Source organism: Aquarana catesbeiana, linkage group LG04 (assembly GCF_042186555.1).
Source record: "Aquarana catesbeiana isolate 2022-GZ linkage group LG04, ASM4218655v1, whole genome shotgun sequence".
Taxonomy (NCBI): domain Eukaryota; kingdom Metazoa; phylum Chordata; class Amphibia; order Anura; family Ranidae; genus Aquarana; species Aquarana catesbeiana.
The window spans coordinates 659,613,789-659,627,801 of record NC_133327.1 but is presented as its reverse complement, the minus strand read 5'-3'; the positions used below and the strand labels follow the sequence as shown (position 1 = coordinate 659,627,801).

Sequence of the window (14,013 nt, the reverse complement as noted above, 5' to 3'; positions counted from 1 at the left end):
ATAAATGGTCAGTCTAACATGTAAATGTTAGAATGAAAGTCGGCTTCCTATGATCAGAGTGTGAAAAGTGGGGATTAATCTGTCATAACTTGGAAAGGAATGCAGCATTTGTAACCTGCGTGTTTAAAATTAAAAGCCTCTTCTTAGGCTGTGTTTACACATGTCCGGCTGCAGGTTTGCAGTTCAGTGCGTTTCTGTTCACCGGTTCAGATGCATTTTTTTGCCTGAATTTGTACCTGAATCTGACCCAAAAACGCACAGGACCCTTTTCAAAACCACACCATGGCTGCCCTGGACATGTGTAAACTGGTACCATTGAGAGCCGATCACATTCACATATTATGCAAATTTGAATGCCGTTAAAAATGCATCCAATTCACATATGTGAACCTGGCCTTACTTTAACTACTTCAGCCCCAGAAGGATTTTCCCCCTTTCTGACCAGGCCATTTTTATTTAGATACAGCACTGCTTCGCCTTAACTGACAATTGCTTGGCTGTGTGGCACTGTACTAAAATAAAACCAATGTAATTTTTTCCCCGCAAATAGAGCTTTCTTTTGGTGGTATTTGATCACCTCTGTTTTTTTTTTGTGCTATAAACAAAAAAAAAAAAAGACTGACAATTTTGAAAAAAAAAAAAAAAAAAAAAAAAAAAAACACCTATTTTTTACTTCTGCTATAATACATATCCAATAAAAAAAAATCTAATTTCTTCATCAGTTTAGGCCACAGTGTATATTCTAGTTCATGTTTTTGGTAAATAAAAAAAATCCCAATAAGCGTATATTGATTGGTTTACACAAAAGTTATAGCGTCTACAAACTATGGGATAGATTTATAGACTTTTTTTTTTGTTTTTACCAGTAATGGCAGCAATCGGCGATTTATTGCAGGACTGCGACATTGTGGCGGACAAACCTGAAACCAAATCTGACACTTTTATGGGTACCAGTGACACCAATACAGTGATTGCAGCTTAAAAAAACACTGGCAGAGAAGGGGTACCATCAGGGGCAATCAAAGGGTTAAGTGTGCTCATAGGGAGTACTTTCTAACTGACAGGAGGAAAACAGAGATCCGCGTTTCTGCTTAGCAGAAACACAAGATTCTCCATTTTCCACTCTGGCAGAACGGTGATCTGCCTTGTCTACATAGGCAGACACAGTCCCCAGCGGGAGCGGGTTGCCGTACATAATTTTGCACAGCTGGGCCGCCCTATCGCAGTATATGTATGTAGGGTGGTCCGGAAGCGGTAACGTGATTGTAAAGTCTTTTTTTCGAATAAAAAAAAATATATATATATATTTACCTGCCCTGTGCAGTGGATTTGCACAAGGCAGCCTGGATCCTCCTCTTCTAGGGTTCCTCGGTGCTGCTCCCTCCTGTCGAGTGCCCCCACAGCAAGCAGCTTGCTATGGGGGCACCTGAGCTAAGCTGCAGCTCCGTGTATTCATTCAGACACCGAGCTGCGGTTCTGCCCAGCCCCCCCCCTTCTCACCTGATTAACTGAGTTTTATTGAATTGCCAATGGCTCCACTGCTGTGTCTCAGCCAATCAGGAGGGAAAGTGCCGGACGGCCCAGGGACTCGTGGACATCTCTGGATAGAGAGGGGGCTCAGGTAAGTATTAGGGGTGCTGGGGGGCTGCTGCAATTTTTATCTTTATGCATAGATTCCCTTAAAGTTAAAAAATCTTCTGCCTTTGCAACCACTTTAATTCCCAAACTGAAAGCAGCTGATGGAGGTTGTGAAGTTAAATGATAAGTTCTTCTTCTGGAAACTAACACTTTACACCCCCCCATTTAGGCTTCATGTACACTTGAACTACTTTGACTGCAGGCCGGGTATACATGGACACATAGGCTTTTATGGAGTTGTGTTTAGGAGCTTTGGCAAAAAAAAACACCAAAAGCTCCTAAACTCAAGTTTAGGAGCTGCTAGTGAACATGGAGCCCTGGGGTGGAATATGCAACATGTTCCAGGTCCTGCTGCCTCTCCCCCCCCACCTCAGTGTGACAGCGGACGAAGGCTCCACCCACAAAATCGCATCATTCATTCACAGTTTCCTGTGAATGAATGAACTACAAGTACTGTCGGCCACCGCAGCAGACAGCTTTGTAGTTCTGAATGAACCGATGAGCACCGTTGTTGATCATTCTCAACCCCTGCAGCTTTCTATCTGACAGTCCATATGGCGGTATGGGCAGAAAGCTGTGGGGCAGGTTTGCAGAATTCTGACTTTGCATCCCTGATAATGAGTACGATGCTTTTCAGGCTTCTTCAGGAAAAAAATAAAATGTACATTTCTTTTCGTGCAAAAATATGTGCATTTATTATTTTTTTTCTAAAAAGGTGAACTTATCCATTAAGAAACATTAACCGTTTCATTCACACCCATGACAAACAATCCATGTTTATATTGTAGTGACGTAAGAGTCTGAAGAAGAACTGACACACTAATCCAATATACTGAGATGTGCTGAACAACAGGGGCTCCCCAGAGCACTTCAAGAGTGATGCTTCAAGGAGGTGAGTATTCCTCCTCTTTTACAAAAGGTTGCTAATGTAAAAAACTCTCCAACCAATTGACAGGATCACTTTAACCACTTGCTTACTGGGCACTTAAAGCCCCCCCGTCCTGCCCAGACCAATTTTTAGCTTTCAGCGCTCTCACACTTTGAATGACAATTGCGTGGTCATGCTACACTGTGCTCAAATTAAATTTTTATCATTTTTTTTTACAGAAATAGAGCTTTCTTTTAGTGGTATTTAATCACTTCTTGGGTTTTTATTTTTTGCTAAACAAAAAAAAGAAAATTTTGGAAAAAAAAAAAAAAAGTTTCATAGTTTGTTATAAAATTTTGCAAACATGTTTTTTTTTCTCCGTAATTGATATTCGCTGATAGGCACTGATGGGCTGCACTGATAGATGTAGCTGGTAGGTGGCATTGATAGGCAGCACTGGTGATGAGGCACTGATTAGTGACATTTAAAAGTGGCACTGTGGCCACTAATTGTGCACTGGTAGGTGGCACTGATGACTCTGCATAGGCTCTCCACGATCGGAACTGATGTCCCTCTCACAGCCGCCGGTGATCGGCTTTTTTTTTTTTTTCGCCTCACGCTATCAGTGTGTGGAGAAAAAAATAGCCAATTACCGGCTCTGTTTACACCACATGATCAGCTGTCATTGGCTGACAGCTGATCACGTGATAAGGGGCCGGGATCGACCCCTTACTCCGATCTGTGATCAGCCGAGTCTCAGACTCGCTGTTCACAGGGCACGCAGGCCGCTCGAGCACGTCTATTGACGCCCTCCCGGCAAAGTAGGTCGGCGCTGTAGCCGCCATTCGGCTATAGAACGGACGGAAAGAGGTTAAAGTGGTTTTAAGCCTCAGACATGAAATATGAACAAAGCATATCCCTCTATAGGGTGTACTTGTCTAAATTAAGGGCACCAAGTCTAAATTTCTTTATGTTGCTCTGTTCCACTCCCAACAGCGTGAATCACTTCTGAAAAGTTTTCCAAGAGAAAAAAAGGTGACATGGGAGGGATCTCCAGCACACAGCCTGTGACTGACAGCCTCAGCTCTGATCCTGTGTGCTGTATTACGGGGTGTGTTTCCTTCAGCAAGTCAGTGCTCAGAACTTTCCTCACTGAGCTCTGCAGAGTAACTTCAGCTCTCTGTCCCCTTTTTCTGACAGCTCAGACAAGCTTTATAAAGACTGCAGATAAACAGGTACAACTTATGTAGGAAGATTTGTTTCATCTCTGTGTATCGCCTGAGGCCATTCACTTCACTGGGTATATGTAGGGGTCTACAACCACTTTAAAAAGGTAGAACGACATTATTTAATTGCAGACATCCTCTCATTTGCTCATAGGCAAAACTGGCAGTGGCAAGAGTTTTGTAAACTGCTGTCATCACGATTCATACTACATGCCATTACCTGTTGGTGAATCTCACTCCATTTTTTTGGATGTCAATGGTGGAGAACTTCTTATTGTTTCTCAGAGCCTTTTCTTCCTTGCAGGTCACACGGAAATAGTGCCCAAGTTGAGCATTGGACTCAAGTTTGATACTTTTTCCAGCATCCAATCCTAATTAAGAAAACAGAACATGGAAAGAAAAATTCAATCAAGGTAGAAGCTTTAGCTAAATAAAAACCTATAAAGTGATTTAATGTCATTCTGCCAATTTCCTGTGTGTGAGCCCAGCATGCCATTTACACAACCCCCTATGGGACATCACATCACACAGACCCGGCGTGCAGGGCTCAATGTTATTATGTGAGCATCACTCAGTTCAGGAAGAATGACCACCCGCCACCAGAGGGAGCAGCAGAGACATCATGGGACTGGATATAATACAACAGGAAAAAGGTATTTGGGGGTTAGGGTATAAAAGTATTGGGACACCTGCCTTTACACGGACATGAACTTTAATGGCATCCCAGTCTTGGTCCGTAGGGTTCAATATTGAGTTGGCCCACCCTTTCCAGTTATACCAGCTTCAACTCTTCTGGGAAGGCTGTCCACAAGGTTTAGGAGTGTGTCTATGGGAATGTTTGACCATTCTTCCAGAAGCACATTTGTGAGGTCAGGCAATGATGTTGGATGAGAAGGCCCGGCTCGCAGTCTCCACTCTAATTCATCCCAAAGGTGTTCTATCAGGTTGAGGTGCAGGAAAGTCAAGTTCCTCCACCCCAAACTCACTCCTCTATGTCTTTAGGGGGCATCCCCAAATGTTGGAAGCATGAAATTGTCCACAATGTCTTGGTATGCTGACGCCTTAAGAGTTGCCTTCACTGGAACTAAGGGGCAAAGCCCAACCCCTGAAAAAACAACCCCACACCATAATCCCCCCTCCACCAAATGATTTGGACCAGTGCACAAAGCAAGGTCCATAAGGACATGGATGAGCGATTTTTTTTGGGGGGGGGGGGGGGGAGAGGAACTTGACTGTCCTATCAGATTGAGATCAGAACACCTTTGGGATGAATTAGAGTGGAGACTGCGAGCCAGGCCTTCTCGTCCAACATCAGTGCCTGACCTCACAAATGCACTTCTGGAAGAATGGTCAATCATTCCCATGGACACACTGCTAAACCTTGTGGACAGCCTTCCCAGAAGAGTTGAAGCTGTTATAGCTACAAAGGGTGGGCCAACTCAATGTTGAACCCTACGGACTAAGACTGGGATGCCGATAAAGATCATGTGCGTGTAAAGGCAGGCGTCCCAATACTTTTGACAATATAGTGTATGTCCGAATATCCAAAAAAAAAAAATAAGACAATTAAAAAAAAAAAAAATTAAAAAAAATAAACACTAAAATGTAAGGTAAGTTAGCAAATGTTTTTTTGGTTTAAAAACAAACACTTTAAAATTTTGTAGTAAATACAATTCTACTGAGACACAGGAAATCCGTCTAATAGATTTGAATCTCCTAGTTTGTCTAGCAAAAGTTTTGATTAGATGTACAATGGGGTTCATTTACTAAAACTGGAGTGCGCAAAACCCGGTGCAGCTCTGCAGAGAAACCAATCAGCTTCCAGTCCAGGTTATTTTGTCAAAGCTTAATTGATCTGAAGTTAAAAGCTGATTGGCTACCACATACAGCTGAACCAGGATTTTGCACTCTCCAGGTTTTAGTAAATCTTCCCCATTAGTAACTGATACTATTTATACATTTCTTTGGACGTTTTATCTTTTAAATTAAACTAGAATTTGTTTTTCTTTACATAGCTGACCTGCATTACACAAATGCCTGTCACTTATAATTATTTCTATACAAGATGAACTATATTTTGACCGATCCTTGTCACCTTACATTTAAGGTCTAAGCAATGATATTCCCACGATATAAACAAAGCATCATCTGACAGCCCTAATGCTACATAGAACACGTCTCATGGGAATGGCAGATGACAGTACAAGCTATAGTTACATCAAAGAGTATTGGAAGTGCCTATGTATGCTGACAGCCAAATGTTACTTATGGATAATGATACAGAAAAAATCTATTACTTCAGTGACAATAAAAATTAACCCCGAGAAGCCAGGATGTAGAATATTTTATTACAGGCACCTATAATGCTGTCAATTTACGCAGCACTATAATATATCTATATCTCTATCTATATCTATATATCTATTTATATCTATATATCTATCTACATATAGATATATCTACATATAGATATATCTACATACACACACACACACAAACACATATATATATATATATATATACATATATATATATATATATATATATATATATATATATATATATATATATATATATATATATATATATATATATATATATATATATATATATATACACACACACTAGGGCTGGGGAAAAAAATCGATTTGAATCTTGAATCGAGTTGAGAGGTCAAATCAATTCAAATTTTCAGCAAATCGATTTTTTTGGATTTTTTTTTTTTTTTTTTCACCAGGTCCTGAGGAGCTGCAGGCAGGGATTTTTAGGTGAGGCCGCGGCTTCGGCGTAGTCCAGACGCCGCGGACTAGGCCGAAGCCGTGGCCTCGCCTAAAAACTCCTGCTCGCAGCTCCTCAGGACCAGCGCAGTGTCCAAAAAAAATAAATTAATTAAAAAATAAATAAACCGCAGATTTTCTTTTTGGAGAAAAACGCCCAGCTCTAATATACATACAATGTGCTTACAATCTAAGGTTCCTAACTCATATTCATATACTAGGGTCATTTTAGACAGGATCTGATTAACCTACCAGCATGTCTTTGGAGTGTGAGAGGAAAACGGAGTACCCGGAGGAAACCCACCCAGGCACAGGAAGAACATGCAAACTCCAGGCAGGTAGTGTCGTGGTTGGGATTTGAACCGATAGCCCCAGTCCTGCTGGGCAGAAGTGCTCACCACTTAGCCACTGTGCTGCGCTACAGTGCCACTCCTGCCTGTCTGGCAGTTGCAAGGTACTGAAAAAAAAATGTCACCTCCATACCCATCTGAGTACACCACTAGTGCAGACAATGGACCTGAAAGTGGTATTAAAGGCTTGGCTTTTAGGCCGGGTTCACACTATTGCGAATTGGATGCGGCATCTCCGCATCCAATTCACAATAGCAGGAGAATGTAACTGGCTCTTTAGGGAGCAGATTCACATATCTCCGATGCGAAATTGCACAGAGGTCCTGTGCGTCTTTTGGTCCGTTTCAGGTCCCAATTCAACACAAAATTCAGGCTGAAATCGGACCTGAAACAGTGAACCAGGACGCAGAGGACCCCTGATGGGAGCAGATTCGGCCCCAAATTCACCCTCTCTTTGTTCCATTTACCATTATCTTTGAAAGAGAAAGTATAAGAAAATACCAAATCTTGGGTTGTCCCCAGAAAAGTAATAGAATGGAAATCTTCCAATGGGGACACTAGTTCTAGTAACCTGGGGGGTCCCCAAGTGATTCTTTTAATTTGCAGGGATTTCCACACTTCCTGTCTTGGCTATGGGACAGGAAGTGAAGGTAGATCTCCCGAATGGGACAAAGAGGGCAAAAAGAAACCCACAGGGGTTATAACCCTCCCAAACTATTCCAAAAAATAAAAAAAAGTTGTCTATAGCTCTACTTTCATCTGACTTTGCTGTACAGCCAAGGGTCCATCCCATTGATCTGGTGATGCTGGAACACCCACTGCTCTCAATCCAGTACAGGACATGTGCATTTATACTGCAGGGGAACACACAGAACTTGCTCACTCTCCATATCCGTTGAGCTGCGTTTTTCTGCTTTCCCCCTGCACATGTATGAGGTGTGAACAACGGTCTTCTATGTGCCATGTATGTGCAGCAGAGTGCAGAAAAACACGTTTAACGTGGTAGTAAACTCTGTTACACCACTTATACAGTGGATATAAAAAATAGGATTTTTTCGTCATACTTACCTGTAAAATCCTTTTGACTACATCAAGAGTCAGGCTAATATTCATTACTTACTGGGTTATACGCCATCTCTAGGTGAATGGACACTGGTAGACCAAAAGTCTTAGACAGGAAGTCCGCCTCTATTTAACCCCTCCCATACAGGAAGTACTTCAGTTTTGTAGCAAGCACTGAATTCCCAAAAGAGGGGAGGGACCTCTGTGTCCCGTGATGTATTCAAAGAAAAGGATTTTACAGGTATGAAGAAAAGAAATCCGAATCCTCGGCTGTGCTAACATTTACCTGATAAAATCTCTTGATGCTCTCAACCGCTGTAATGCTAGGGTCGCCGTGTGCAATTACTTATATAGCCATGGGGCGTGGCCCCATGGTGACCTCTTCCAGAAGCCCCGCCCCTTTGTAACATCACTGCCCTGGGCATGTTAGGTTGGTGACGGGCCTCCTGATTACGTCACTATAGGGCAGTGATGGCGAACCTTGGCACCCCAGATGTTTTGGAACTACATTTCCCATGATGCTCATGCACTCTGCAGTGTAGTGGAGCATCATGGGAAATGTAGTTCCAAAACATCTGGGGTGCCAAGGTTCGCCGTCACTGCTATAGGGCCACGCCCCATGGCTATAAGTAATGGCACACAGCGGCCCAAGCATTACAGTGGGAGGGAGCGCCGCGAGAACATCAAAGGGGGAACAGAGGGAGAAGACAGCGGAGAGAGGAGAACCGGCAGAGGAGAGGGGAGAACCGGCAGCAGAAGAAGACATCAGCGGAGGATGAAGCCATTGCCGGAGGGAGAAGGAATTGGAAGAAGAGACGCTGGAGCTGCTTTAATAAATTACTTTGTCAAAAACCTGTGTGCTGTTTTTATTTTTGGCACTTTTTTTTTTAGGTGAATGGGTAGGGGTACAATGTACCCCTACTCATTCACATACAATGGGTAGCTGGGATCTGGGGGCCCCCTTGTTAAACAGGGCTTTTAGATTCCGATAAGCCCCCCCGCCCGCAGACCCCCCACAACCACCGACCAGGGTTGTCAGGAAGAGGCCCTTGTCCCCTTCAACATGGGGACATGGTGCTTTGGGGTGGGGGCAGCCCCTGCCCCAAAGCACCCACCCCCAATGTTGAGGGCATGTGGCCTGGTATGGTTCAGGAGGGGCGGGGGTAGCCTCGCTCGTCCCCAAACCCTTTCCTGAACTGCTGGGCTGTGTGCTTGGATATAGGTCTGGTATGGATTATGGGGGAGACCCCACACCATTTTTTGGCCTGGGGGTTCCACTTAAAATCCATACCAGACCAAAGGGTCTGGTATGGTCTTGGAGGGGGAACCCTGTGCTGTGTTTTTTTTTTTTGGTGTGGAGTTTCACCTAAAGATTTATACCAGACTCAAAGGGCCTGGTATTGTCGGGAGCAAAGTTGGAACTTGATTATTGAAGTCGGATGGAAGTTGGACTTTAAGTTGCAGGGCAATGTCGGATCCACAGTCATACCAGTGTGAACCCCAGTCTCATTCAGTGACAGTGTGATGTTCAGTTTTTGGAATGTTTCCAAGTCTGCTAAAAACATTTAACCACTTGAATACCAGGCCTCTGACATTTGTTGCTTACAAGTTAAAATCAGTATTTTTTGCTAGAAAATGACTTAGAACCCCCAAATTTTTTTTTTTTAGCAGAGACCCTAGAGAATAAAATGGTGGTTGTTGCAATATTTTACGTCACACTGCATTTGCACAGTGGTCTTGCAAACGCAATTTTTTGGGAAAAAAATACAATTTATTACATTTAAAAAAAAAAGCAAAACAGTAAAGTCAGCCCAATTTTTTGCATAATGTGAAAGATGTTACGCCGAGTAAATAGATACCCAACATATCATGCTTTAAAATTGTGCATGCTCGTGGAATGGTGACAAACTACAATACTTTAATTTCCATTAACAACAATTTTTTTTTTTTTTTACAGGTTACCAGTTTAGAGTTACAGATGAGGTCTAGTGCTAGAATTATTGCTCTATCGTTCGCGGCGATACCTCACATGTGTGGTTTGAATACTGTTTACATTTGCGGGCGCGACTTGCGTATGCGTTCACTTTTAAGCGCAAGCTCGGAGGGATGAGGCGCTTTACCTTTTTTTATTATTTAACTTTTTATTTTTTTGTACAGTCCCTTTAATTTTTTTTGAGCACTTTTATTGCGGTCACAAGGAACGTAAACATCCCTTGTGACAGTAATAGGCAGTGACACAGGTACACTTTATGGAAGGATCTATAAGACCCCAAACCTCTCCTCCGCACCTGAAAGCATTCAAAACGTTTTAACATTTTTAAAACTGGAGCCTTTAAGACTCCAATAAACCGGAAGCAACGTTGTGATGCCGCTTCCGGGTTGCTACATCGGAAATCCAAACAAAGCCGATTCTAGCTTTGTTCGGGTCTCCGGCCAGCTGGCGGACCTCCTCTCCCCACACTGTCAGGTAAGGAGAGCCAATCAACGCCACTACCTTTTTTTTTACATGTGACTGTGATTGGACACAGCCAATCACAAGGGTAAAGAGCCGCGTCATCGACTCTTTAATGAGATTTGGATTGCGCCGTGTCCTAGGAACATGGCACGACCGCCACGCTGCACGGCCCCACGAGTGGCGGCCCTGGGACGCTGTCATATGACGTCGTCCCAGAACGATAGTGCATCCCGTCCACCGTCATTTTACTATATGGCGGTCAGGAAGTGGTTAAAGTGAAACTAAATCCTCCTATGGTTTATAGCCAAGGAAGCTGCCATCTTAGCATCTGTTTGATCTGCAGTTGGCATACATATGATTGCTTATGACAGCCATTTTACACACTAGTAACTAACAATTCTAATTTAAGGTGGAACTAAACCCATCTATACTTTTCAGCCAAGGAAGCTGCCCATCTTAGCTTGTTTGATCTGTAACTGTCATGGTGCTGCACATGTGATCAGTTATGCACCAGCCATTTGATGGTTTGACAGTTTGGTTGAGAGCACAAGCAGATGTGACAGTTAGTATTCCTAGCAGGTCAGGAATTTAATGTTTTGTTTTTTTTTAAACTGGTAAATCGATGGGTTTAGTTCCACTTTAAGGGCTCATTCAAACCATATGTGCATGAAAACTAGGAGGGAAAACCGCACAGATTTCGCTTGCAGAGACATTAGTTTGTATCAGTTTTCATGAGTCAGTTATGGGCCCTGTTCACACCAATGTTGATGTCATGTCAGTTTTCTTCAATTAGATAAAATTAAAGAACGGAGTTAAGGGACTTTGTGTGAACGCATGGCCTGGTAAGGCCCACAGTTCCATCCCTTGGGACTTTGAATGAAATTGTAGCCTGGTAAGGTCACACATTTCCATCCCTATCATGAGTCAAAGGGGAGAGAGCAAGGGGGGTGGGACTTTATATGAAGCACGTGGTTGCAAAAAAGGTAAATTAGTGAACATAATGGGTTTTATTGATTGCCAGAGGATACAATCAAGCATAACAAGTAAATACACATGATAATGGTATTATGGTAATATAGTACATAAAGTCACAACATCAGTATCACATAATATATAGCCTTCCAGAGTTCACCAGAGCAAATGTTAGATAAAACAGTATTGCATAATGGTACTTGCAGAGCCTATGAACTTCTTGGTCCTAAATGAGGGTATTGAAAGTAAACTTGATATTCGGATAGCGTTATATGAAAACATGGCGTATGGCAGTTCTACGCGTTTCGTGGCTGGGAGGCCACTCATCAGGAGCGAGCACAAGGTGTATCTATGAGTAAAAAATTGAGCTTAGATGAAATGATATAGGGAAACATGTATAACGGTGGGGTGTGAAACCCTCAGACCAAATATCTGTTGACTCTTAAAAGTCCGTATGGTGGTGGTGTAATACCAGGTATCAACACCGTCCGAAAAAGTGCTCCCACCGGGAGCTGCGGCGGGCATCTCGTCCAAAGCGCCCCAACAGGCATCAACCAGGAGCAGGCACGGCGACCTGGAAGTGGGTTGAAATTGGGGGTGAACCAAAGCTAACTGCATAGGGGAGAGTGAGGAAGTGAGTGAAGAGAGCCATACTGTGAGATTGGTGAAGACTGGCAGCCAAGGGCTGAAATGTGAGGTGAAGTGAGAAATGAGGGAGGCTGAAGAGAGCAAGTGACCGCCAGTGAGAGCGGGGAAGTGAGGACCAGGTGAAGGTGGTGACTGGTTACCTGTGATGAAAAAGGGCTGGTTACAGGAAAGAAAGAAACCCGAACTGGCGTGCAGGCCCATGCCTCATATAAAGTCCCACCCCCTTGCTCTCCCCCCTTTGATGTCAGTTTTCTTCCCCGTGCAGAAAACTGCTTACATGTTGAAAAAAAAAATCTGCACGCGATACCAGTATTGTGGTGTGAACAGGGCACATGGAGAACAATTGTTTTTTGTTGTGCCCTTGTAGAACATGTGCAGAAAAACTGACATCTCTGCACCATGGTGTGAAAGAGCCTTAACAGTTTCCCAAAACAGTAACAATCAAGGCTTGCCATGATCAATAATGGTTACAATAACTAGTTTGCCAATACAGCTTTAGAAAGTTTTATTGAATAAGGTAATGCACTTGGATTTCACCGACTTGACACTTTAAATCCTCATCTACAGAGCAGAAACAGGCAAGTACAACAAAGCTTACTAAAAATCCTTGTAATAAATATGGCTGAGGGGACTGGGGAAAAAAAAAAAAAAAAACAAGATTTACTTTAGTATTGAACAGTCTGGCATTCTCTGGAGGGTTTAACAGATGTGAATCCGCAAGAACGATGTACTTCACATCTATTCTATGACACGGTCAATCTAACGACCACAGAAGTGAGATAAACTCCAGATGCCTCATACCCGGAGATGACACTCACCCAACTCCCTGGCCGCACTGTTAAGAGACGCCTGCATGCTCTTCTCCAGTTCATCCATCTTCTCTCTCAGTTCCGTCAGGTTTGGATCAAAGGACGCCTTTACCAAAAATTCATGGTTTTCTACCTGAAAAAAAAAAAAAAAAAAAAAAACACCCACCCAAAACATTATATATTTTCTGAAAGCAGACACCCTAAAGAATAAAATCACGGTAGTTACAATTTTTTTTATGTCAAGCGATATTACCGCAAAGGTCTAGGAAAAACAAAATTTCAATAAAAAAAAAAAAAACACACTTTAAAAGTAAAGTTTAGGAGGTACAAAAAACACAAGGGCTGAGTGCTATCCCAGTATAGCAGCAATATGCTGTGATAATGAAAGCTGGACAGATAAAGACTTAAAGGGGTTGTAAAGGTTCGCGTTTTTTCACCTTAATGCATAGCATGCATTAAGGTGAAAAAACCCGTCAGTGACCGGCCCCCCAGTTCATACTTACCTGAACCCTCAAAAACTTGTCCCACGGGTTCTCGGCTGTTGATTGGATAGATAGCAGCGCAGCCATTGGCTGCTGTCAATCAAATCCAATGACGCGCCGGGGGGGGGGGGGGGGGGGGGGCGCGAGGCCGAGTCCTGCATTTTATGGACCCCGGGGGTTACCTCGCGGGAGCAGGCCCGCAAGGTAATCCCCTAGGAGAGCGCCTCTCCCAGGGGGTTATCTGATGCAGGGGGGAGCCAAGAGAGCTGCCAAGGGACCCCAGAAGAGGATGATCAGGGGGCCACTCTGCAAAACGAGCTGCACAGTGGAGAGAAGTATGACATGATTGTTATTTTTTTTAAATAAGGAACCTTTAGTGTCACTTTTAGTCTTCACCTGAATTATTCCCATCCAGGTATCTGGTATTACATTCCCCTTTCTTTGTCACATCAATCACATTATCCTCCTCTGTATGGTGAATATAGGGAAAGGACCCCGATCACATTATCCTCCTCTGTATGGTGAATATAGGGAAAGGACCCCGATCCCATTATCCTCCACTGTATGGTGGATGTAGGAAAGGACCCCGTAGGGACAATGCAGAATCTACACTACTATTTCAAAGAGCAGAGTGCTGGGAAAAACAGACAAAGGACCCCCAGAGACGACCCGACCAAATTACATCACTTCTGAGAGCTACCAATACATTATGCCGTATATCAAGCA

At 43.2% G+C, this 14,013-nt stretch overlaps 1 protein-coding gene across 1 annotated transcript in view; it reads right to left on the bottom strand.

The window, feature by feature from the left end:
* Positions 1-14,013, bottom strand: part of MSH2 (mutS homolog 2) — a 177,574-nt gene that overhangs the window by 73,988 nt on the left and 89,573 nt on the right. The window contains exons 9-10 of the mRNA XM_073628513.1: positions 12,815-12,938; positions 3,953-4,103 (exon numbers count right to left, since the gene is read on the bottom strand). Of these exons, the coding sequence (XP_073484614.1) occupies positions 3,953-4,103; positions 12,815-12,938 (275 nt within the window). The remainder of the gene's footprint in view (positions 1-3,952; positions 4,104-12,814; positions 12,939-14,013) is intronic.